Source organism: Mastigoproctus giganteus, chromosome 3 (genome assembly GCF_048544385.1).
Source record: "Mastigoproctus giganteus isolate SK-2022 chromosome 3, ASM4854438v1, whole genome shotgun sequence".
Taxonomy (NCBI): domain Eukaryota; kingdom Metazoa; phylum Arthropoda; class Arachnida; order Uropygi; family Thelyphonidae; genus Mastigoproctus; species Mastigoproctus giganteus.
Window position 1 is genome coordinate 88,437,927 of NC_143577.1, and position 27,626 is coordinate 88,465,552.

A 27,626-nucleotide genomic window follows, 5' to 3' on the forward strand; every position below is an offset into this window, starting at 1 on the left:
AGATAAGATTGACACGCGTAGGTGATAACGTAATATTGCATCAGCTGTTACTTTCAGCTATATAAGCACGCTCTGCAAGAGTTGCAGTCATTCCTTGCTTGTGTCAGGATGGCGAGTTACGTGCAGTTGACGCCACGAAGAAAGAGTGCTATTGTTGCTTTACGTGAGGAAGGATGTTCTTCCCGTTATATTGCTTCTAGAGTGTCTTGTGATCGGTCGACAGTGAGTAGATTTCTTTCCAAACTCAAGAATACTGGTTCTGCTGATATAAAAAAAGGAACCGGACGCAAACGAGTCTCTACGCCATAACAGGACCTCGTTTTGAAGCGCTTATGCCTTAAAAACCGTAAAGCTTCTTCGTCTGAGCTGAAAAGAGAATGGGAAGAACATACAGGAGTGGTAGCAAGTGCAGTAACAGTCAGAAGACGCCTCTTCAAAAATGGACTTGTAGCCCGTTATAAGAAGAAGCCTCTCCTCACACAAAAAATGAAAAAGGCCCGATTAATTTAGTGTAAGGAGCATGTCAAATGGACCCCCGAGTAGTGGAAGTCAGTTATTTTCTGGGATGAGAAGAAATTCAACCTGCATGGCTCTGATGGAAGACAAATGATTCGCCGTAGACGTGGTGAAGAATACCATCCAGACTGTATGGTTTCTACAGTGAAATTCCCTACCAGCCAAATGATAGTGGTGTGCATTTTGTATCGCGGAGTAGGTCACCTGCACTTTATGAAAGGTTCCGTAAATACCAATGGATACCTGGCTATATTGGAAGGCAAATTGCTGCCAACCATTAGAGACCATTTCAACCTGCCAAGTAACTGCATCTTTCAGGACGACTCTGCTCCTTGTCATCGGGAGAAAAGTGTAAGTAGGCACTTCTGTAGTTACTTTAGCTTCATTTCTGCATTAGAGGTTCGACAGTAATGTGTTTACATTTGTTACAGGTGAAAAATTGGTTGGAAGAACGGTCCATTACAACTCTTAGTCGGCCAGAAAACGGCCCGGACCTGAATCCTATAGAGAACTTGGCATCGTGTGGAATCTGCAGTTGCTAGAAACAAACCAAAGACTCTTCGTGAACTTCATAATTCTTGTTTGGAACCACGAACTATAAGTTGATTATCTTCAGAAATTGATCTTGTCAATTTGTCAATGCCTCGATGGTGTGCTGCTGTCATCAGGGCCAGAGGCGGTTCAACTAAATATTAGTTTGCACCTGGTGAACTTTTCATTTTGTTTTCCATTTAAAATGATAAACTGAAGCAAATTGAGGGCTTCTGATAACATTTCAGCCTCAATTTTCGCGTTTACCAAAACTGTTGTATAAAGGTTGCAAATGCTCATTTTGGAATATTATGAGAGCAGCTTTCAAATATTACTTAGCTTTGCCTTAACTATTAATAAATATCTTTTGTTTATATTTCTATTTGTGATGCTAGTCATTAATGTAACATACCATCGCGAAAAAGAGTTACAAATGTGAAATTCCTAGGTGATGCATTTTCTTTGAACACCAGTATATTTATAAAGCGCCTACGTCCGTCCGTCCCACTGTCTGTGTGTCTAACTGTCCGTGCGCATATCACAACTTGATTATAATATAGTTAGGGAAGGACGTTAAATATAGTAATTAATCTTAATGGACAACTCGATTGATTTTCATGAAATTTTATATTTAGCTCTTTTAGAAAAATTTGTAGAGCTATCCGAAAATTCGTTAGCATCAGGCAAATAGAAATCTGGTAATTATTATATTTTTATTATAAATATCACATAGGCCATCCATATAATACATATTGTAGCTGGAAACACTGGACATTATGTGTGTTGTCGTGCGATGATCGGAGGAATTAATAGGCAATATAATCGAACGAAATATTCTCTGGTCGCGCATAAAGTAGTTGCTTTTTGAGGAGTTCGGTTTTTGTTATCAGTTTACTAAATATAAATATAAATCATGAATCTACAATAAATATACCATATAAATCATGAATCTATAATAAATATACCATATAAATCATGAATCTATAATAAATATACCATATAAATCATGAATAACAATAAATCATGAATCTATAATAAATATACCATATAAATCATGAATAACAATAAATCATGAATCTATAATAAATATACCATATAAATCATGAATAACAATAAATCATGAATCTATAATAAATATAAATACAAATCATGAATCTATTTGCTTATTATGCATTAATAACAGCAGAAACGTGAACTACGTATTACATTTCAGTCATTATTAAAATGCAGAAAGAAATATGTAAAGTACGTCACAAAAATGCTGATTGCATACTACGATCTGAGGTAAGTGTTGATATTTATTTTCTTAAATCACAAAATACCAGTGAAATACGCGTTGCACTCATGTGCTATAATTATGAAATGATACAAAACGTTGAGGCATGTGCAAGGAAATGAAAACAATTACTTTTATATATTATCAGTTAATCAATTAACACTTAATTGTCAAAAAGATAATTAACTTTAACTTTTCATTTCTGTTAATCACAAAGAAATATATATATATATATATATATATAAGAAATAAAATACTTCGAATACTATATGTATTTTAGCAGACATGCCTTTCTTACCCCCATATAGAAACTTAAAATGATTGTGTTTCGAGAACAATCAGAATATCCAATAGAACAGGATATTGTTTAAAGGACTGGAAGTGGGATTTAAAAAAGGAGAAATAGAAGAATCCATGAAGAGCATGCAAAATAGGAGCATAGCAAGGCCGTAGGCGTGGTGATTAGACGATAAGAGGCTAGCAAAGTAAACGTAGCGTAGCTGTAGAAACTGCTAAAATATGAGAAGAGGAAACATTACTAGGGGCTGGAAGAATGCCATATATGAACACTCTTAGAGAAGAATAAAAAATTATGTCATGTATATATAGACCTTGGAAAATAACAGATAAGATACTCAGTATTTATATGGATAAAAAAGGAAGAGGGGGAGGGGCTTTAAAGAGAAGTTAATAAAGAAAAAGATAAATTTGAGAAGTTAATAAAGAAAAATATAAATTTGAGAAGTTAATAAAGAAAAATTTAAAACAAAAGAAATACACAAAACTAAAAGGGGTGGTAGAAAGAAAAAGGTCGAAATAAGATTGGAGAGAGAGATACTACCTTAATGTTACGCGTTATAATGAGAAATAATTTTACATTTTTAGCTTACTCTCTGTTGCTTACATAATGTATTCGTATTCGAAGTCAACAGAAGAACGAAGCGACTTGCCATTCTGAAATTGGCTCTCATGCTCACATATGGCAAATAACCTATGCATGTGCAAAGCGGCACTTTGGAATTCCTCTCCTAAGTGCCATTGGACGACTAGATTTGCCAGAGTAAGGCTGTCCAAGTTTCGCGTGCTTTCGTCAGTAATCATTTTATTTTCGACGAATAAGATAAGTAATTTATGCGAAAAAAAAGAAGAAAATACGGCTAAAAGGTTTCGTCGTATGACAGCGACAAAATTTGTTTTGTTTAATTGAATACAAACAATTAGACATACCTGATTTCAATAGTGTGGAAAAGCAACGTTCTAACAATTTTTTTTAAATGTATTTTTTTTATTTTATTTTATTATTATTATTTTTTTTTTTGTACTACCAGTTGAAATCGTCAGGTGGCGCAAATTTTCAAGTTGTTATTTCACCGACTGTTTGTTGAAATAATCAGACCTATAATTACTGCACTTTCCAGCGCACAGTAATTACACTTTTAGATAATATAATTTTACAGCATCTGTAAAAAGATGCTGTAAAATTATACTGCATCCTATATAGAAGTAAAGAAATATTTTTCATGAATCCTCTCTCCTCGTTGCTTTCCGCACTCCATATGAGAGAGAGAGAGAGAGGTAGAGAAAAATCAGAATTTATGATCCATAAGATGTGTGGCGTCAACGGAGATTGTACTGAAGGTAACGCTGATTGTAAGCGGAACAGACTAAAAGGGAAAAGTTGCTCGCCGTCGACCTTAACTACTTGACTGACTAGTTACTTGTAAGGCTCTTTCATTCTCCTTTCCGCTGATAAAATACAGAACGCTTTTCACTGGTGCTGTCATGTATATCCGAACAGCAAGTAAATAAAAAAGAGATTAAATCAAAAAAACACAGATGCCAACTTTTGAACTCAAGATTGTCTTCATGAAGGTAATCCGCTGTATAAGTAAAAGACAGTATTAGTTATGCGCGCTGTTTCCCAGTAAGATTAAGCGGTTTAGCGCTGAAGAATATTTGGAAGAAGAGGCGACCACCCATAATATGTGGCCTTTCGGGTTGTAACGTGACTGAACCCTAAACCATCAATCCTTTCTGTGAAAGGACCTGTTGTCTTTATAAGGAGAAACGATGACCATTTTCCTTATGGAACAGCTACTTTGATTAGTATGTTGCCAACTAAAATATGCTTAAAACTTTTCGTTTCATAGATCACAACAAGTAAAAAAAATCAAAAGTTTTAACAGTTGAGCCTGTTTAGAAACTGCCGGTGTAGCACTGCTGAATTCGGCATGGCAATGTTGAATCCCTTATATTTTTACCTCACCGACGAGATTAAGGCACTCAAATAATTAGAAGAAACACTTATCTCCATCATTCGGAAGATTTATAGAGCCTTCCAGTTGTTTGAAAACCACCACAGTGATACTAAAGTTTTAACAGTTGAGTTTTTTAACATAGCGTACTGTATATGCTGTTCCTTAATAATTTGCAAAGTTATCAGTATTGTACAATACTGGTGTCACAGTGTTGTGCGATAATTAGTTTTTTCTATCCCTATAGTTTTTTGTGAGTGTCGTGATGGCGATCCACCCTAGATTTTTTCTTTCAAGGGAATTATTTCTTTCAAGGGTTTTATGACTACTTGCTGTGTGTTGAAAGAACCGAACTGAAATCTGTTACGGATTTCATTCCACCAATATCAGTTTTATGGAGTTTATTCGAAAATGTTATGTATCTATGTGTTTTTCACAAATGTAAAAGTATAAAAATGAAAATCAGAAAGTGACAAATTGTTCATGGATTTCCAAAAAAAAAACCAAGGTGTACGTCTCCTCTTCATTCAGTTTTTCACTAAAAAAAATAAATTTTATCAGCTTTCATGCTTTAATAAACATCACCAGTCAAGAGCACACGAATTTTCTCGCAATTTTTACATATTAAATCATTTCTGGAGCATATTTCTTTATTTTAACAACTGTTTTATTAATTTATTTTCATAGTGGATTAATTAGCTTATTGTCTGATACAAAAGCATACGCGAAACGAAAAACTAGACAGGTAAGGTTTGTCTTTCAAGTCATGTACACGTCTATCATAAATATCAGTACTCTGAATAACTGATCAAAAGAAAAATGAAAGTATTTCGTGCTATTCCACGGGAAAAACCCAAAATTAATTCTATGAATCACGAGAGATTTAAGAGGTTGGCAGCGATAGTGGGAATGTTGTTTTGGACACTCTTGACACTGCCACGGTTTTTTACCTAGGTCGTTCACGCAGGCGTCATAGGAAGAGGATGAGGAAAACAGAATGGAATTCAGACTCACCTCCTACTCTTGATGTGAACAATCGTTTACTCCTTGACAGTGGAGCCATATGATTAACGGATTGTCTCTGGTATCTTTGCGGCAACACAACACATGCGTTTAAAGATTAAAAAATGTGGTTGCATTTGATCCATGCTATAGGTCATGGCAACCTTGCGAAAGGAATGTAGTCCTTCAAGGAGAGGCAATAAACAGTCTCCATTTTAAGTTACGTGCGGTTAAAAACATTATCTCTAATTTAAAAATAAGCCAATTATTACTAATATTTGCATATTAGTATATGCAATAGAGGCTAATAGAGGCTGTACAGAAATGGCACGCATTCCCCATTCAAGTTCCATTACTTTCTGTAACATATGTATTTCCTAATTAGAAATGCGCTTGCTTGCCGGGTCACATAAGTGTTCTTTTGTAACTTTTCATTAAGGATTATTTCTAATTATGATGTTTTTATTCTCAACATATTATGCATAGAAACATAAGCGCATACAGACAACACTTAATTTTTGAAAAACAAGATTTTTTTCTCTTTGTTTGTTAAATGTCCTCATTAGATACACCTGACGACTTTAATGCCAATGATTATTATGTCCCAAATATGTATCTCATTTATTTATGATAGGAAATGAACGTAAAGGCTTTATTTCAATTAGCATACAATTCATCGGTGTAAGACTTCACTGCACATAATGCATTTCAATTAGCATACAATTTAGTGTTGGGTGTGCTCACTCAGAAAAATCTTTAAGAGTTTTAATTTGTACGCATGTGTACAAAGTGAGAGAGAGATTTTATTGGCAATGAGACATACACAGTATTCATATTGTCTTCTGTCTTCAAAAAATAGCATTGGGCTTATCAGTTCTTTGGTAAAATTTTGGTAAAATTACGGTTAAATTTCCGGTGTATAAATTTAAAAAATACATAAACTAGCAGATGAAGCAAGTAACGGTATGCTAATCCTCTTTTGATAACATAAAAAGGTATTATACTTTTAACGCATCTGAGTGAGCACACCCAACACTAAATTGTACGCTAATTGAAATGCATTATGTGCAGTGAAGTCTTACTCCGATGAATATGCAAATAATACAATCTTCTAACAAAATTATACTTTTTTGCAAAAGGTATATTTTTACCTTAAAACGCAGTGAAGTCGGTCGGTATTTTCACAGGTTCCAACACATCTTCCAACATCTATTTCCTTCAAAGAAAAAAAAATTAAATTCAACATTCAAAAAGTGCTTGATAATGATAAACACAAATTATTTGCTTTATACGGCATAATCTGAAAAATCTTTAAGAGTTTTAATACCAGAGTTTCTGAAAAGCAGGATTTCAATTTTATAGCGAAATGACTCTGAGCAAATGACGTATGAAAATTTGGATTCCTTCATTATTTCTAAAGATATCATATTCAACAACCAATTATATATTATATATATATATATATATATATATATATATACATTAAAATGTAAAGTATTGAATATTCAGAATTCAATCTGAATTCAATTATTCTGCCATCTGAACTTTCTCCCACTTTTCGCCATTACCTATAGAAACAGTAAAGCTGCGTTTGTGAAAATCATGAAAATCAGCCATTATGATTTATAAAAATCTGGTGAATAAGACAGAGTAAAACTGAATAATGAAAAAACATCTAGGAAATGTCCTGCTCTCTATCTTAAAGAAAGTTAATTACAATATATTAGTGCTCAAAAGCAAATGAACAAACACAAAAGAAGAAAGAAATTAAAAAACATATATTGGATTATGACAGAACGTTACAGACACATTCTTATTGTCCCAATAACGCAAAGACTGGAAAAATTCAGTTTTAAATTACAGAATTATACAAATTACTTAATGAGCGGTCGCCAGATGTCAGTAATCTGTAGAAGCATACCATAATAATAAGGTGTGACATCGATTGAAAAACGAGACTGTTAATTAGTGATAGAGATATTAATTCCCACTCATTGCGTAAGGGCTAACTCGGACTCACGAGGATTTTGAGAAAGAGCCTGTAACTGTTGTTTTATTAATCTATTTTTTTTATTCAGTTTTAACTCCTGTCCAGCGTTTACGCTAGGTGGGTTAGCCTGTTAGCTTTCCTGCTTACAGAGCCCGTGCCAATAAAGCATTCCAGCCATGCTCTATTAGAGTATATCTGGCAATCTGGTTGGTTATTCCGCACAGACTATACTCTCCTTGAAGCTAGTGGCTATCTAGAAGAGCTATGTGTTCAGTGAACTTTCTTTTAAGATGATAGTGTATGTGAACAGTGTTCACATACATTATCATCTTTAAAGAAAGTCTAGATCAATTGCTTCTGCAAAAGGGAGAACATAAGGATCAAGGATCTCATCCTTAATCCTTGTGTTCTTTTTTTGCTGGAATGCATAGAAATGTATATAGTCGGCCATTGAAAGCAATTTCAACTGACACCATTAAAGCCCTTGTGGATAGCACAGTTGGTAGGATCGCACTCCTCCTCACACCGGGTGGAAAATACCCGATGGGAGGAATTTTTATGAGCCTTTTTCAACAACGTGGCTGAGTTAGTCGGTCTCAGGCGAGGATAGCATGGTTTTTTTCTACCGGAAACTCGGGTTTTTCGTCCAGCAAAACAGAAAATGCACGGAGGAATATGGCCTTAATTGCCGATGCTCCTAAAAACCAATTACAGCAATGACACAATTAAATCACAATTAAATATCTCTTTCAGCGATTAGCAGGACGCAAATTGTTCCCCTTTCTTTTGTCCTGAGAAAAGTATGCCGAAAATCCGATTGAGGACTTTATCTCGGCAGTGAGAAATACCATGGCCACTGCTCCTAGGTCCATCCGTCATGTTATTGGCACCAATTCAGATGAACTGTTTTGTGTATAGGAATCAAGGGAACACAGAACAATAGTCGTCATGCATAGTGATGCATTTCGTGAAGTTTTCTATAGACGGCCTGGAGCGATACAGCAAATTCTAAAGAAAGTTGCTATGCTATGAAGTCTCTATGACGCCTTCCAGTTCTGGAAAGAAAATAGTTGTCTTGCGTGAAGGTGACACAAGATCGATTTGGATAACTCTGCAAGAGACAATCTGGGTATTTTGGAATTGATTCCACAGTGTGCTTACAACGCTGCGAGTCACATACAGGTCCTGTCCCTATTCTCCCTGTTGCTTTCCACCTGAATCTCCAAGTGTGTTTGTGATGTTTTCGTAATAATGGCTATTTTGAAATCGATAGTACGAAAAGAGGCCGTTTTGATCTGGTTGCCAATTTTCATATGTGTGTTAGCCAGTCTGAGATGGAGCGAGCAGGGTTTCCGCCTAAGCTATTCCAGGTTTTTAACTCGTACAACATGCAAATCGACCTGCACAAACAAAACAAAACAAATATTTTCTATTAGCCCGAACCTGATTAGTACTTAATCGTGACGGAAGAAATTTTATATTGCTTTTCATATTTTCTTTTCACCTTTTAAAAATGGCTAATTCGGCAGAATTATTCGGTCTCGTATGAAGTTTGCATCATGACTTCCCACTTTGTAAAATTGGTTTTTATTTCATCCAGAAAAATAGACAAACCGACCGTAAAAACAGGCAATTTAAGGACGAAATACTCTGATGTCTCATGGCTTTAGCTGCATTAGGTAGTGAAGTTAGATAAACGAACCGACACGGTAAACTGTGGTCTGGAGGGGTCTTTGTAGCGCATTGTAGTCAATGTATAGTTCTTTCTGATTCAGTGGGAGTGAGTTATATCATCGTCACAGTAGGATGATCTCATATAAGGCTGAATAGTGAAATAAGAAGACGATGAAGAAAAAAAAGAAGCGATCTATATAACAAGTAGGAACAGTAGGTGTCATTTCCAATCTTCGTTGTCATTTCTAACCCCAAGGAGACATCAATAAGGCATTCAGCTCTAGGATCGATCTTCAGATTATGAATATCAATGGAGTACTAAAGTTATGTGCAGGGCATGTAATATTTTCTTAAAACTAAATCTTTTCGTCATTAAAATGAAAATTTGAACTGATAATACAAATATTTCTATTTCTTAATCTGAAGACTTTACTTTGTAAGAAACGATAGCATAACCAATAAATATCATACATTTCTATCTGTTTGTTTTGTTTTTTTTTTGTTCTTTTTTTTTTTTGTTTTAGAAACGTGACCGAACTGAAAATTTCCGATTAAAGATACCGCTTTCAGCAGAGCTAGGTATAGATCATTAAATTCATCTCATGGACAAAATCTCACTGCAATAAATTTCAGTTACAAATTCTTCTAGGTAAGTACAGATTATATCTACAGCAATTAGCAGAATTCCTAAGCGACTATATCATTTTCCATTTCATACACATATACGTACACAAACACACAACACACAAATGCCAAAAGACAGAGAGAACTAGAAAATGGTTTCATTTAATATATTTTGCCTATTAAAATAATACGAACAGAATTATATAACCAAGAATAGTTGTTGGTTATATAATTCTGTACATTTGCATAATCGTCATATTAATTACACTTAAAATGAGCTTAACTTTTTGCGAAGTGGGAATCATAATTTGAAAAATGCATGGTTCAGTATAAACCAATCTCCCAGTTCTAAATTATTTGTCAAGTTAGAAAAACAAACAAACAAACATTACAGACTTCTTGGAAATTTACGGAGCAGTCAGCAAGTAAACTGTTCTCTTGAATCGAAGCGAAAAAGTTTGCTTTGCTAGTTCCGAAGGCTGAAACTGTTGTTTTAACATAACAAATTAAGAACTTGGTTTAAAGAACTAAGTATTTATCATGAAAGAACAGGTAAGTAAAGCATGAGTGTTACAGCTCTAAATTTTAATTGTCTCAGTTTCATTTTAAGCTTTACGAATTTTTAAAATTCTTGATGTTAATTTGAACTTAGTATTAGAAACAACTCCTTATGCACCAGAACAGAAAAAAATGAGATTCTGAGATTAATTAAATGATATATAATTGTATTAAATTAAACAAAATGAGAAGACCTACATCTTTGCATTAAATACTTTAAAGAATTTAACAAGTCCAAAGTAAAATATTAAAACCGAAATAAAAACTTACCAATAAATCATCTTCAGTAGAATTGGTAGTTTCATTCCATACTTCCTGATAATATATTTCTTTAGAGTGCATTCTGTAACAATCCTGAGAACAGGCACACTCTTCAATCACCTCAACGCACCGCGCTCCTATTAACAGTAATAAAGTTTTAGGAAATTACACCATACTAGAGCTTAAATATGTTTATGAGAGCTTAAATATTAAAAGTTGTTTATGGTGATGAAACTCTAAGTCGTACCAGTGTATGACATTAATATAATATCAAATAAGAAAATTTCAATTCTTACCGTTTGGTCCATCAATGCTGACAGTTCTGTTTCGAAGAGGACGGCACTTTCTCTCTAAAAGTAGAGGTGTATCAATGAATTTCACGAAGTTTAATCAAGATTACGAGGTGTGGCAATACAGTTCTCGGACCTGTCATATTCGATGAGTTCAAAAATAAACGGAAGTGGTATAATGTAGTTTAAACTTCTTGTAAGAGATGGAGGTACAGATATTGTCCAGTAGGCTGACAAGTTACAAGTAACAACGAGTTTTGTTAGTAGTGTTGACGTTCCGTGTTACGACTTTACAATGGGGCAACGAACGAATATCAAATTTTGCTTTAAAATGGGAAAATCTGAAACAGAAACGTATGAAATATTAAAAGTTGTTTATGGTGATGAAACTCTAAGTCGTACCAGTGTATGTTTGAATGGTATAAGCGGTTCAAAGAGGCGTGAGGATGTTCGCGAAGAAGTGGGCATCCATCAACCTCTCTAAATGAGGACACAGTTGCAAAGGTTCGGAATATTGTGGCAAGAGATCGTCGTTTGACCCTCCGAATAATAATTGATGAGTTGGATATCAATAAGAGACGATTCGTCAAATTCTGGATGAATATTTAGGGAAAAGGAAGGTTTGTGCAAAATTTGGGACGCGCAACCTCAAGATGACCAGAAGGAATGAAGAGTGTAAATATGCGAAGACTTCATCCAGACTTGTCAAGACAGTTCTAATTTCCTGGACTGTATTGTCACTGGAGACGAAGCGACAGAGCATGCAGTGGACTTCAAAATTATCACCAAGGCCCAAAAAATTTTGTTTACAGAAGTCCAGGATCAAGACAATGCTGATCATGTTTTTTCGACAAACAGGGTGTGATTCACAAGGAATTTGTACCTGATGGGGAGAGAGTCAATGCTGCGTTCTAAGTACGGGTGCTCCGAAGACTATCGAAGTGCGTTTCCCGAGTTAGGCAGCAATGTAAACAGAAAGGCAACTGGTATTTGTTGTACGACAATTGCCCCTGCCCATTCGCACTTGTTATAAAGACATTTCTGACGAAACATAGCATTGTACAGATCAACCATCACTTTATTCTCCCTATCTAACACCAGCGGACTCCTTCCTCTTTCCCAAAGGTGAAAACTGTCCTCAAAGGAAAGAAATTTCTGAATTTTGAGAACATAAAGAAAAATGTAACCGCCAAATTGATGTTCAGTTTGGAAGTTACGTTACATCATCTCTTTGGGTGTCTTCGCTGACTGTTTTCAGAAACTTTTAGATTGGTTTAATAAATGAATTCCATCAACTATTTTTTAGCACTTTCATTTTTTTTTATTGCACCAGTCCGGGAACGTTATTGCCACACATCATAGGAATATATTAATTTAGTTATATATTATTATTTTAAATACTACTATTATTAACGATTCTCGAGATCAGTGGAGCTAGTTGGAACGTGATAAACCATCATTCGGCTACTGTACCATATTTGCGTAAAGGACTTTGAAATTCCATCTCGGTACTGGTATTTAATTTACCAGTATGCATTGTTAATCTTGGGTGCAAAAGAACATAATTTTTGCAATATTCCGATGATAAAATCTGTCCTTCATGGTTCTTTCATCAATTTTTATTACGATGCGTTGTGCTTCACGTATGCCTTCAGCAAATAGATGCAGCAGCCAGTTTATAAAGTATTTTATGAGCTTATGAAGGTAGTTATATTTAGAGCCTTTCTTTGGGAAAAAAGGAAGTGTTGAATTATTACCTGCTACATCTAGAAAATAGCAAGATACAATAAAAAGGTAGATTTCATTTCCTGTTGCATCTTGCAGTTTTCTATAGTTTCGTGGTGAGAGGGTTGAGAAATTAGTCCTTCATCTCTCTATCAGTTTTCTTCTTTAGATATTTATCAATATTTTTTTTTTGTATTTATTATTTTTATTCAGTCAGTAACGTTAAACATCCATCCATAAACTAAATGACTTCCGTAATCGAATTCATCCGCTTTCTTACATATAAAATAACATTCATATTTTGAGTTACTTAATATAGTTTTGAAATTTTGTTTCTTTTACTATTTCCCCTAAAGATCTGATTGAAAGGTTCAATGAAACACCGAAATTCAATAAATCCGTATTAAATTTATATCGAGGTATGATAACATTTCAATAAATAACTTATACTAAATTCTCACTTAGTATAACAGTGTCTATTATCTTAATTTAATTAACTAGTAATTGAATTAATTCTTAATCAGTGATATCTGCACACTTTCTGAATATATTACGGCGCATATTAGCTGTTCATTTTAAAATTACTGTTATATTGCATATTGTATACTGACTTTATAAAATAGCAGACTTTAAGAGATCTGAAAATGTAATTGCTTCCAAGCACACGAACTTAGATCGAATTAACAATAACGGATCTATATATTGGTGCAATTCAAAGTAACTAAAATTAAACAGTATTTATTGAAAGTACTCATCAAGATTATGTTTATATTATGAACTTATATTACATATAAAAGTAACTACAATTAGAAGGAATACGATAACCTCGAGAGCCCTACTTATACGAAACACTAAAAACAGATCACTGTTTGACTTGGTAAGGCACTTACCTCCATTGCACGGGCCTCCACATTTTCCAACATCTATCTCAACCTGATACGGCGTATATTCAAAAAACATCACTCTCTGTGAAAGGCGGAGACAAGTAGTTGGTTTCTCAGTACAGTGACAGTCCCCTAGAACTTTTATATCGACAGGCCCATTTAATAAGTGATAACGCTCAATCTTCATACCAACTGGTTCACAGTCATGATCAAAGGTACAGCTGAAAGCAGTTGCATTTTCACTGGGGACCCACGGTATTTTCTAAAAGCGAATAAATAATCCTGCGGCCGAATTCATTTTTTTACTTGGAAAGTATCTTATAACAAAATACCACCATCAGTAATAAAATTATAATATATAATAAACTACTTGTTCTATTTGTATGATATTTTAATTTCATTACTTTTAACTTATCTGGAGGCCAATCTACAACTTTTTTATTGTAAAGTGGAAATGAATACATGTATTTAGATACATTTTACATGTCAGATCATTATTTAAATATGTTTAATACAATATAATTAATTAAATAGTCGATAAAACTTCCAGCAAGGCAGTCTGCCTTTTATTTGATTCCATATACTGTACGCAGTTTTAATCGCACTTGTATATAAAGTGCATTAAACCACTTAATAAATCACAGAAAAACTGTATTTCTATTCTAAAGGCAGTTACGAATGTCATATACAGATAGTGACTCGTACGTTAAAAGTCGAGATGTTTATTAAATATTATTATTATTATTAAATCCAATTATTATTTTAGCAAATGTTTGCTTTCACTCCTTTTCCAGAGTCGAAGGATGTGCAAAAAGGCAAGAATAACAATTATTTATAATATTTTAAAAAATGCAATTATTTACCATATTTACAAAATGTAATTATTGACAATATTACAGGAGGCAATTATTTACAGTAGCTTACAAAAATTATTGGTTCAACATGATTTTATGTTGCATTTCACTTATTACAGGTTGTTACCTCTTAATTATAGCATTATATCTAGTTCCATGCTCTTTATCCGAGGAGTTTATCAGGGGTGCTCCCGTTCTATAGTTGAAGTAAGTTTTGGGATTCAGAGAGGCCCTTCACTCTGTATTTCTTGCTTTCAGAGTATTTCACAACCTCTTTTGCCAATGAATTAAAAAGGTTACGTTGTTTGGAAAGAAATTCTTTAGACAGAGAGGCTGGACAGTACAGAGTGTAACGGTAGGCAGGGGTTGCCATTACTGCGTCCAGCACTTGGAGTAGAGATAAATCCTTGAAGAGTGTGGTCATCAATCACACTGGCAAGCATCTGAGAAAGAAGAAGAATGTTGGTGGATGCTATGTGAACTCTCCAGGGAGTGATATTTAGGTTTTTTATATAAAACAGCCCTGGAGATGGGTGAATGGGTTGCCAGTGACCGTATTCATGCAACGCATTATCCCTTACTCGACTCTTCTCGTACTCCTGAACAAATATTTGTTCAGCGTGTTTTGAATAAAATAAAATAGGCCACTTTATTGAGCAGCATTGAAACATAATAAGCAAAAATGCACTCTTATTTATATATTTATTTCGTATAAATGTAAGTATCATATCGGGAATTGGTCAAACCGTACTTCTTATATAGTAAAGAATATTGCCATACTTCTGCACCTAAAATAAACAGCACTTCTCTGTGAAGAGGCTTATACTGCTATGTATTTCTACCAAAAGGTAAGTGCTATTATCCAGATGAGCTATTTCAGGGCTTATTATCTTTTCATCGGTAGGTAACACTAGCCAACACGATTTTTACCTCCAAGAACTTAAATGCTATTTTAATTTGCAATTTTTATGCCTAGATTTCTAAAATCACCGTGATAGTTTCACATCACGTCACAGTTACCAAGTGTTGCACTACTTATTCGAAGTGGTGCAATACCTGGTATCTCGTTGTGAAGTTGGCCACAATACAAGATATAATTAAAACGATGCCTTTACACTACGTATGTAGTTTAATTTTATGGGTTAAATATGGTGTATCTACACCGATATTATATAGTTAATTTAAACTCATATGGAATTATGCCTTGTGCATTTAATCTTTAAATACAGTATTAATCTACACATAAGAAACATAATATTCGTAATCAAATTTGATTGTGGGGCTTCAAAGGAAAATATTCAATAAGGAACACGTCGATCAAAATTATGCAAATTAATTTGCATGTAAAAAACACTACACAAAAGTATGACAAGTTTAATAATAGGAAAAAACATATATTAAATTAAATACATACAAAAGCTTTCGGTTAATTTGTTAGCCTTCCTCAGTCAAACTAAACTTATTAAACTTGTCATATTTATCCTGTCTCCATTTCGCTCTGTGTCCGCAGAATCTATTAGTAATAATGAATCCAGAGCGCACAGGCCTCTTTAATCATAATACACAAAAGGTTTAACACATTACGCTATGGTTTGCATATAAGAACAGGAGGAAAAGCAGCGGAATTCGTAGTTAGCAACTGATGCTTTCTTTGGAATAAAACATTTCTCTTGTCCTCTGTTTTTTTCAAAACGGTAATAATTCTTCATCTGCTTACCTTTCAATGAGTATTTCAAGAATGCTTGCTGCAGCCTTAAAATCACTAATGGATATTTTATTGCATTTGCACTTTCAGATTCCACAGTACTTTTTATTTTGGAATAACACTGGAAAGTTCTTGCAGTGGTGCTTTCTTCTGACCACATTATGTAGTGGTGAATGCCCTCAGTAGTATTTGCTCAGAAAACACAACTAAAAATCTTAAATGTTGTATTACCTTTTTTTGACATTCAAAAGCACCTACCTAATCATAATTAGAATTAGAATTCGAATGTAACGTAATACCAGAAACTACTCGTCATCTGAGCGTACAACATTAAAAGTTATTGGATTGACGATGTTACGATTCCACGAAGGTCAAGTTCACCGTGTGATCAAAACCACGCCTATTCCGAACATCTGCGCATGCTGCTCACCCTTGATTCACACTATCAAATGATTCTGCTCGTGTATTGTATACCTCGTCAGGACCTTTTGCAATCTATTCTAAGTAATCTTTTAATGGGATCTCTACTCATAACACATTTTCATTCCTAATGTCAGGCATTTTGGGTGGATTCTTCAGTCACAGTTGGCCAGATGGAAATCTCTTACACCAACTTGCCTGAACTATTGGAATAACCCGTCCTGTGGAAAGAATAAGATATCACCACGACTTCTCTGACAAATACTGTATAATGATAGTGATCGGTTGCCATGGCAACATGCCATCATTGGTGTTGCTTATGTTATACTCAGTGTGCGACTTATTATCAAGAAGCGCTTCTCCTCCTCCCTCTCCATCAACTTGGTAATAAAACAAACCGCTATAAGACAGTGTCACATGTTTATGATTGCATATACTTGTAGATGTTACCAGCACAAAAGTGTAGAATCCACGTGTTGCGTATAATTCACCTCCATATATATGGAGGTGAATTATAGTTTTCTCCATGTATGCTGATGTGTAAAAGTCGGGAACTGCGACTCACTTACGTAACTGATACTCTGATGTAAGTGTGATTCACTCTTATGTAAGTAATTTACTTAGTTACTTACTGCACTTACTTATGTAAGCGAGTCACAGTTACCGACTTTTTATACACGGGCATATCAGGGAAATACTATTCCCCCTCGATATCTTGCTGTTAAAATTTTCATTCTGACAGCGAGATATGTGGAGATGTGTTTCTCCTGTATGCCCCTGCGTAAAAATCGAAAACTCATTCAATCAAATTGTCATTTCACATCCTTCCAATTCCTTTACAATAAAATATGGAAGAATAGAATTTCCCCATAGAATTCTTTATAGAATAGGTCGAAAATTGCAATCAGATGTGCGAGCTTATTTGTCACTATTCAGGAAATGAGGGAGATCAACTTTTCGAATGTCTTGTACTGGAAGAATATTATTTCTTCCTGTACATCGCAAGAAATAGATCAGATTGTAAAAAGTTCGTACTCTCAGTTGTTATTAATAATAACAACATATTTTTATTAATATTAACACCAAATTGTTATTATTAATAACTAATAACAAAAATTATGCAAGGCAGTCAGATCTATTTGATATCTGTCTTGTCTTGAAATTCACCATGGGTTCCTTTTATTTGCTTTATTAAAAGCTTTAAATACTCCTAACAGTTTCCCACACAGACTTCTGTTCTTCAAATTTTGCGACCTACAAAACTAAGATCTCTTTTTCTCTCTCTGTAAAAATATTTTTTAATGCCAATAACAACTTCATGCGTTTCGCTCCATCTTTCTCCTGAAATGAGGTCTCCCATCTTATATTGCTATTATGGAAGACTGCCAACAGGGGTGTACGAAAAGCGCCCCCTGAAAGTTACTCAAATCCAGAATGAGATATTGTATAAAGCAAGTTCTGCATACTCTTTTCATCATTTTCTTCCTGAAATGTTTTGCATACAGAAAGTGAATAGATTCAGTTTTTTATTTTATTTTTTTTTATCATGCATTTAAAAACTATTGAATGTTTCATGGGAAAAGCGAACGGGTTATACAAAATCCCTCTGTGGATTATCAGTTGGCCATCCATCCATTTACATTATCTTAAAAGTATCAAATAAATTACCTCGGCCAACGTGGGTAACCTTTATTAAAAATTTATTCACTGTAGACCTACTTGCCTGCATTCATGAATAGATATTTTTTCAGTTAGATTACGGATGTCAAGCGAAGTAACTAAATCTATGAGGCGTTGGTAAATTGCATATATTCTGTAGTCGATTTCCTTGTTTGCCAGATGAAAAACTCGAGGTTCCGGCTAATGAAACCATGCACCCTCACGTGAAAGCCACTAAAGGGACCACATTGTGAAAAAAGCCTATAAATATTGCTCACTTCATTGATGGGATTTGGACCTAGGCCTTTCCGCTCAGCTTGGGAAGAATGACGTTTATATCCACAATGCTACACGCGAGGGTGTTTTTCGGACGTCCATCGGATTCTTATATGAAACTCTATATTTGATTCTTTAAGCCGTTTTTAATTCTTGTTTTTACATGGTAACACAATAGCATGGAAGAATTTTAATGAGTTATAACTGTTTGGTTTTGTTTTGTTACTAATTTTCACAAATAAGAAGTTTGTATTCTTTAAGTTAATCACTGTTTCACTTAAAGAAGTTTGTATTCTTTAAGTGAAACAGTGATTAAATAAGAACTATATTCTTAAATAAATAACAGTAAAAAGCAAATTTCTTTAGCTACCTTTTTTTAAGTGGATCGGCGTATTCATTCATTTTACAGTTGTTTAATTTTTACAATGAGAGTTCTGTGACTTCGATGTTTTGCCCTTCTTATAAGCAATATTATTATTATTATTATTATTATTATTATTATTATTATTATTATTAGTCTGTACACCCTCACCCACCTGGTGTACATGGATGATGTCAAGCTCTACTCAGGAACCGAGAAGTAACTCCAGCAACTACTCCGGATCATCGAAGAATTCAGCAATGATATCAGGATGGAATTTGGTCTAGACAAATGCCAGATCCACGGGTTGCATCAGGGGCAATTAGTTGGCCAGAACTACCAGTTGCAGACTGGTAAGGACATCAAAGCGACGACAGAGGGAAAGCCCTACAAATCCTGGGGATGATGCAGGCTTAGCAGTTACAGCAAAAGGAAATCAAGGCCTACCTCACCGAAAAATACCACCAGAGAAAGCCTGCTGAAAGCAAAGCTGAACGGAGGAAACACAGTTAAAGTCATAAACAGTCCCAGTATTAACGTACTCCTTCGAGATCATAGATTGGACTAACACCGAGCTGGAGGATATCATGAGAAAGATAAGGACAATGATGATCAAGAGCCGCCAACAACACCCGAAGTCAGCCGTGGAGAGGCTGACAATAGCTCGGAAAGAGGGAGAAATAGGCCTGATAGGCCTCACAGAGCAACAGAAAACAGCGATAGCTAACCTGAAGGATTACTTCCAGAAAAATACAGCAGCATTCTACCAAGCCATAAGGAAGATAGACAAGCGGCACATTCCATTCAACCTAAGCGAGGAGTCCCCTGCGGGCCAGACGGCACAAAATATGCTAAAAAAGGTGGGCAAAGAAGACGGTCCAAGGCAGACACTACAATGACCTCCATCAAGATCACATATATAAAATGGCTTCCAATGCATGGCTCACGAGCGGGACACTCTTCCTCGAGACTGAAGGATTCATGCTCACCATCCAACACTAGGTAATCAACAACAGAAACTATATAAAATACATTGCCAAAGAGCTGGCAGTGTCAGATTACGCATGTCAAAGATGCCACCTAGTCTCAGAAACGATCCAACGCATCACCGCGGGATGCACGGTGTTCACCCAGACTGAGTACACTCGTAGACACAACCAGGCAGCCAGGATAATACATCAGAAGCTAAAAAGCAAGAAAATACTAGTTGATCAAAGAAAGTGTACCGTATTACAAGCACGAACCACAGGTAGTACTAGAGACCCCAACCCACAAGCTGTACTGGGACTGCGCCATAATAACGGACAAGACAATCCTGCACAACAGACCAGATATAACCCTTGTCGACAAGAAGGAAAAGGCTACCTATCTGATTGATATAGCGGTGTCCAACAGTGCCAATCTCCAGAAAACCAATGAGGAGAAAATCCGAAAGTACACGAACCTAAGACAGGAGATCAAAGAGATTTGGCATATGCAACAAGTAACGACCATCCCGATTATCGTGTCAACTACCGGTATGGTGCCAAAGATACTGCATAACAGCCTAGCGGCAATAGGTCTCCCAGGGAACATCTACAAGGAACTCCAGAAAGTCGCAATCCTGAACACCTGTAGCATAGTCAGAGAGTTCCTCAACCAACCGTAACACCAGACATAACAACCATCCCCGTGTACCTGGTAGCAATACCCGTCACGGGGTGGAATCCCCCAATCAGGAAGAAATCATAAAAGAGAGCAACAAATAATAATAATAATACACTTTAGTACTGAAAAAAAAAACAACTTTTTAAAATTAAACAAACTGCTTGCAACGGTCACAAGTCATTGCCTGAGATAAAATCATTAAAACATAACAAAAACATAATAATTATAATAATTTCTTCAAATATTAATAAATCATTATAATTATTATTACATTAGAAAGAATTATTATTAATATTATTATTATTATATTAGAAAGAAATTATCATGATTTTAGACAATCAGTATCACCTGAAAACTAAATTTTGCACCTTAGAATTATTAGTGCATTATTAGTAAGGTGCTTACTGTGTTTGATGTTTCGTCGAGTTCAGTATTCGAATTGTGATCATGCCGATGACGTCTACGTAAATGGTGGTTACACACACGCCGACAGTGACCGATATCGACATATTTGTAATTTCCTGTTAAATCTGGAAAAGTAGTAATGAACAAAAAATAAATAAAATAAGTGATGCTTATAAAGATGGAGTTTATAAAATACAATAAATACTAAAGATAGGCCAAACATTAAATATAAACCTCATAGCGCGCGTTTTTCATTCTCTTAGTCATTAGGGCACGGATAACGAGGCATTTCACAAGAAATTAGAATAAAATTCAGCAAATCCACAATGTACTGTCGCTCTCGTCCTAAAATTCGATTATATAAACTTTAAATTAGTTTTAAACCTCAGAATACCTTTTCCTGATTTTTGAATGAATGAATTTGTTTTAACTGAAGATGAACTGAATAGTCTTAGCTTTCCGCCACATACATACAGTCGGAATAAAATAATAATTTATTGCGAAATTTCTGAATTGAAATTCTTTTGTGTTTTTGTTCCCACCTGATGAATAAAATCCAATCAGATGTAAAACTAACTGTTTCTTTGTCTAAGGCATAAACTTCTTCCGAAAGAAGTTTTTGCATTATTCTTTAGAAAGAAGTTTATGCATTATTTTTTAAAGAGAAATTTATGCATTAGACATTCTTTATCTTCATCACTGTTCCAACCTAAAGCTGGACCAGGTGAGTCAAAGCCTTCCATCTTTTTCTGTCTTCCCAGATCTTGCCTTCTATCATTCTCTCCCACTCAGTTCCCTTTGTTTCCACATCTTCTCTAATCTGATCTCTCCACCTCTTCCTGCCTCTCAGCCTCCTTGTCCATTTTCATCTCAAATATTCTTCTTGGTAATCTGTCCAAGTGTAATCTGTCCAAGTGTCTTGGTAATCTGTCCAAGTGTCCATCGCAAACGTCATGTAATCATTTTCTCCCTCAGACTTTCTATTCCCAAATTAGACATTCTATCCTGTTCAAATATATTTAATGAAAATGAGAGATAAAAATTACTCATTCTCATCATTCTCATCATTTCAGAAGTACGTGGAAAAGAAATCTAAAACGTATTCTGAGGTTCAAAACAAGAGAAACAAGTCATATCAACATGCGCCTGATTCTGAACAGTTACAGGGTTATGGATTCTTGAATTTAAAAAAAATGGCTGTGGAGTCCTGAACTGTAAAATATAATAACATAATAAAATATAAATGAGATTAAACCTAGACGTGCCAGTGAAATGTGTATTCGTACTAGGTACCCATCTGCTTATTCATTTTTATTATTTTTATTATTATTATTTTACCATTCAAATTGCTACAACCATATTGCAAACAGCACGTAACCGAACATATTTTGGAACCTAGAATGCGCCCCAGAATTTTTTGCACATTCCTTTGAAACACATTGTAAAAAGTTACCACTCGTTTTTATATAAGGGCTGCTGCTGCTTCCATTGTATTCAGTGAATTCGCAATTTGAAATTATACAAATTTTTCTTGTCTGTCAAAAAATATTTCTCAAAGTTCACTTATTTCTCCAAACTGTAATAAAAAGTCTTAAGTTAAAAAATGCAATACTTTCGTGTACAGCTTTTATTACAGTAAAGCCTCGCTAATCCAGATTCTCTATAATTCAGAATGCCGTTTTTATATATGCACAAAAGTAATTTTTCCTAAACAAGAATTTAATGATACAATTGCAAACTTTTTTTTTCCAGCATAGTTCGGCATTTGCTTTGCAAAAGAAGTAAAACATTCAAAAGGGAAAAAAATAAATACAGAGAAAATAGTTAAACTATGTTATTGTTAGACATTGCACCTGCACATCTGCTTTTATCAAGCAATGATGGCAATATCAAGCGCCTTTCCTTCCCTTCCAATAACACAACCTCATACAGTCTACGTATGAGGGGGAAACTCACGTGTAAGCGTTTGTATCGAAGTAAAACACTGAAGGGTTTCTTTGAAGGCTCCGAGAGTGAACAGGACACAAGAAGAAAAAGGACAGCGGCCAATATTAAAAATTATAACATAAAAAGCGTTGTTTACAGCTTGGCTGCTAGTCGAAATAAAGTAAAGGTTTTAGATTAAAAAAAAAAAGATGTTATTGTGTCATTTAATATTTTTTGCTGAAACATTTTGCCTTCATACGCCTTCAAACGGCCTTCAATCTTCGCGGCATTCTCTCAACCAGCTTTTTATAAATGGCAGGTAATATGTTCCTCCACTCGGCCTTTAACGCAGCCACCAGTTCGGCCTTGTGCTTTGAGCAATCTCGACGTGCACGTACCCGACGATCCAATGCATCCCAAAGATGCTCGATAGGTTTCAGATCAGCACTCTGGGCTAGCCACTCCAACTTTTCCACACCTATGTGCTCAAACTACTCTGTTACGACCCGAGCAGTATGGCATGGCGCCTTGTCTTGCTGATACTGGTATGGGCCTTCCCCGAAGTATTGCCATAATGTTGGAAGTGCATAATTGTCTATGATTTCCTGGTATTGCACAGCATTCATGGTTTTGTAGATAATGACTAATGGGCCCAAGCCAAACCATGAAAGGAGCCCCATACCATGACCCTGCCTCCACCAAACTTCATTGTTGGGAAGATACAAGGAAGGAACTGTTCCCCTGGCATTCGCCACACCCAGGAAGTGCTATCAGACTGGTAGAGTGTGAACTTCGATTCGCGCTCCTTACACCATGTTAATCGGCGTCTAGCATTTGTTGAAGTGACCAATTCTGTTGAACGTGTCACCTTGCATGCCACTTTTGCAATTGTCTGTTCGAAGCCCAGTGTGCATATTTATAGCAGTTTCTGTGACGTGTTGCATGCATAGGACCTGTTTCCCCATCCATGGAGGGGGGGGGTGTCCGGATATTAATGGTAGGGCAGTGTATATCATATGGAAACGGAAGAAGAAACAGCAACAGTAGTTAAGGGAAAATCTACAGATGAAGCGGAAATGAAGAAGAAGGAACACAAGAAGTAAAAATTAAATTACACGAAGCCACATACTACCATTAAATTTGCTAATTCTGACAATGAATTCGAAATATATTTTTCGAAAAGACTGAGGAGAAACCGATTGTGATTAAATATATTATTATTAACACTTACTATATTAATCAGAATTAACTGTTTAAAAATATCTTATGTTTCGTATAAGTCATACGTCCATTCATCTGAATATTCTGTTTCAAGTTTGTTTTTAATACAACACAAGAATTTAAAATTTTTAGTTGTTTTTATGAACTACGATTTTAAAATAGTTACACATCATTGAATTCTATAATTTGTACCACCAGAAACCCTATCAGTCCAAATTACTAACGTTTTATTGTGTCTGTGTACTGATTGTGTTGGGTAAAAGCGTAATTAAACCAAGCCAGACAGTGCAGGCAGTGTTTTTGAGAACAGGCATAGATATCCGGTAGTTCTGTGTTACCTACTTCTTTAGTGAATTGAAGAATTCTAAATCAGTCACAAAATTAATGATATGGAAACTTACTTGCTTTAAGTCGTTAACCAATAAGTAATAGTTTATTATGCTACTATGAAACCAAACACATACCAAAACCAACTGCTGTCAGTTTAGGCTTCCTTAAGCAACAAAGATGATGCGGGTGAAATGAATGGTCACGAAGTACAGTTGCTTCTCGACCTTTAATGTCTTCTGAAGATAAATGATCCTGAATCAGTAGGCTTTCTTCTCGGTAATGAGGCAGTTGTAAAGCAGGAACTTCATTTCTTGATGGATGATGCTTCAAATCGTTTAGACTAAAATCTAGGAAGTAGAAAAATATCATTATATGAAAAAATAGCTCTAGAATTCGAGGATCTTAGAAAAAGAGTTTACCAAACAACCATTCTCTTATGCAAAACTGAAAATCAAAAGAATCTATACGAAATAAATTGTGAAAACCTGAAGTTCTTTGAAAAATATAAAATTATAAAATAATAGATTAAAATTCATTCTGGCAAATTTGACAAACAAAGTGGATGAGAACATAAAGTATGAGAACCAAAGGTTCTCATGATTTATGTTCTTATATTTATCTGGATATCTGCTTGTTTTTGATATGGTAATTTCATGTTGTCGATTCTATATATAATATAATACTGGACTATTCTTTTAAGTTTGTACGAGGATGCTCAATTTGGAGCACAGTGAAAACTGTAGAAGAGCTATATGGCAGTATATTGTAGCTAAATTTCCGTAATCAATTAGCAACCACCAATTTTGATGAAAAATCTGTCAAACAGAAGTTTTTTGTATGTATTTTGACATTAACGCCAAGCGACACGCGTAGTGGATAAGTTGTATCGTATTTTATACGTACAATGAAATTCATGCAATAATTATATTCAATATGTACTTTTATATAGAAACAATTTAATCATAAAAGAAATTTTTATCCCATGAACAAAAGTAATTGGCTAGGTTAAAAAATAAAACAAATACAAAAGTATTTACGTAACCAGATCTTTGCATACTATTATATTTTATAATGTTTCGTATTACTACTAAAGAACACGCTAATTTCATTGTATTATTTTATTATATGTTCACCTTCAGCTGAATGTTTTGTTTATTTGTATTTGCATCTGCAAATAAACCACCAATAAGAGATCTGTTGTGTAGGAAGTATTTTTTTTTTTAATTTCTTCGCATTTTTTTTAAAAATAATTAATTAAAATCAACAAATAAAAATAAGGAAAAATTATATTCCTTCCATGAAACTGTCAAGCAAAACATATATAAAGATTTTTTAAATTCTCAAATAATGTATTTATGTTACTAGAAACTATTTTGCATGCGAATATTCAAACTATTCAGTCTTTAAAGTATTTTTAAAATCAAAATATTTTGAAAATCGACAAACATAAAAATCATGTACTGTTTTGTCAATTAATGGTCCCGACGATGCAGTTTGTACAGGCGTTAACTGTATTTGGCAAATCACGAAGGCATGAACTACGGTCCACTCAAACGTGTGTCCTACTGTCCTCTCGTGTTTGGCCACTCTGCTGCTTATCGATCTCACAGTTGGTCTAACCATTCATAGCTTTTGGTCTGACCATTCTTAGCTTTTATTTTTTGAATAAATCGGTTGAGAAATTTCCTGTGTTCAACCTTGTAGTAATACATTTAATATAAGCCTATATTGCGACAGGAAGAAAACTACTGTTTTTTTTTTTTACTACATTTGGACTACGAAATGTAAAACCAGGAATGATGGTGATAATTTCCTATGCTCTGTAGTACAAAATTTCATTGGAACGACAGCTAACACCACTTATGAATTATTTTATGAGTATAGAAGCAGTAATAATGTTATTTCATAACACTACTAGCCTCATACTATTTCCATAAAAATTATTTGCTTAATATTAACTATAATTCATAAATAAGTGATATTTATAGGGATCCACATTGTAATTCGAGTATCATTTAAAGAACTTTTTATGAACAAAATAATTAAGAATATATAATTATATTCTAAAATAAAAAGTGACGGTGCCAATATTCACTTACTTGAAACCGGAGTGTACCAAAAAATAAATGAAATCAAAATGATTACAAGCCATTTAGAGTTAGTTACCATTTTTACGAACACAAATATTTACTTGTCTTTATTTCTTACGAGTTATCAGGTGCTCGGGAATCGTAAGAAGTGACTCAGAGGGAGCGCTGACGTTAAAGAAACCCCCCTTATAAGCCTAAGGCATTCGTACACGATGTCCCCTTAGCTTGTATGCCATAGGCGTAGAACTGAAGAAATTTAGATGTACACGATTAGGCTGTTCACGCCACCCTGAATGGGGCGGGACTTCATTTGCAGGATCCGCCTCCACTAAAGGAAAAGGCTTATTTTCTTTTATATATAGAATACGAAATGTAATATGCCTCAAACTATCGTAATACATGATTCAGAGAATGAGGTACGTGCCGGTTTTAAAAGTTATTGCATGATTTGATAAAGATGAATTTACCGCTCCAGCATTTGAAATTTTTTCAAAGTATAACTGTCCATCAGTAATATAATGTCATAAGAGACATTGATTAAAAGGCAGAGACAGAAGCACACACCACAGAACTGATAAGATCAATTTCAGATAAAGAGTGTAGGAAATATCATTCAAGATATAAAAACCTGGGAAGACGTTAACTTCCCCCCCCCCCCAACTTCTTCAGCGAGAAGTTTTATAGGTTTTCTAAGATGAAACTGCTATGCATTTAGAATTTATCCAAACTCAATAACACACTGAGTAATAGATAAATTCTTATGAAAGAAACTTCAGTTATAATTGTTTACTACTTGTCGATCATTTCGATATTTTTTACCTATTTATTTCATTTTATATCGCTCATAATTTTAAGCAGCTCACTGCTTGTAAGCAGTTTCCGTGCATCGGAAAACTGCTTACAGTTGGATTCAAATGGACAATGTATATGAATTGCCCATCTTAAAAAATAAACTGAAAACTTTTCTTTTAGAGACTGAGTATTCGATAGAGCATAATTTAGAAAGTCTCATTTGTGACGGTGAGAGGTGTAAATATCCTGGAAGATGAAGTGTACAAGTCAGCTTACATTCTGGAATATTTCCGTTTCACTTTGCAAAAATTTCTAGCTGCATGTCCTGGTAAAGCAGTCTTTTTTTTTTTTTAT

At 34.7% G+C, this 27,626-nt stretch overlaps 1 protein-coding gene across 1 annotated transcript in view; it reads right to left on the reverse strand.

Moving 5' to 3' along the window:
• Positions 1 to 26,615, reverse strand: part of LOC150088141 (uncharacterized) — a 28,873-nt gene extending 2,258 nt beyond the window's left edge. The window contains exons 1-7 of the mRNA XM_090370042.1: positions 26,490 to 26,615; positions 24,525 to 24,737; positions 20,914 to 21,038; positions 13,593 to 13,848; positions 10,984 to 11,037; positions 10,697 to 10,824; positions 6,732 to 6,796 (exon numbers count right to left, since the gene is read on the reverse strand). Of these exons, the coding sequence (XP_090226168.1) occupies positions 6,732 to 6,796; positions 10,697 to 10,824; positions 10,984 to 11,037; positions 13,593 to 13,848; positions 20,914 to 21,038; positions 24,525 to 24,737; positions 26,490 to 26,559 (911 nt within the window). The 5' untranslated portion in view covers positions 26,560 to 26,615. The remainder of the gene's footprint in view (positions 1 to 6,731; positions 6,797 to 10,696; positions 10,825 to 10,983; positions 11,038 to 13,592; positions 13,849 to 20,913; positions 21,039 to 24,524; positions 24,738 to 26,489) is intronic.
• Between the last annotated feature and the right edge of the window lie 1,011 nt (positions 26,616 to 27,626).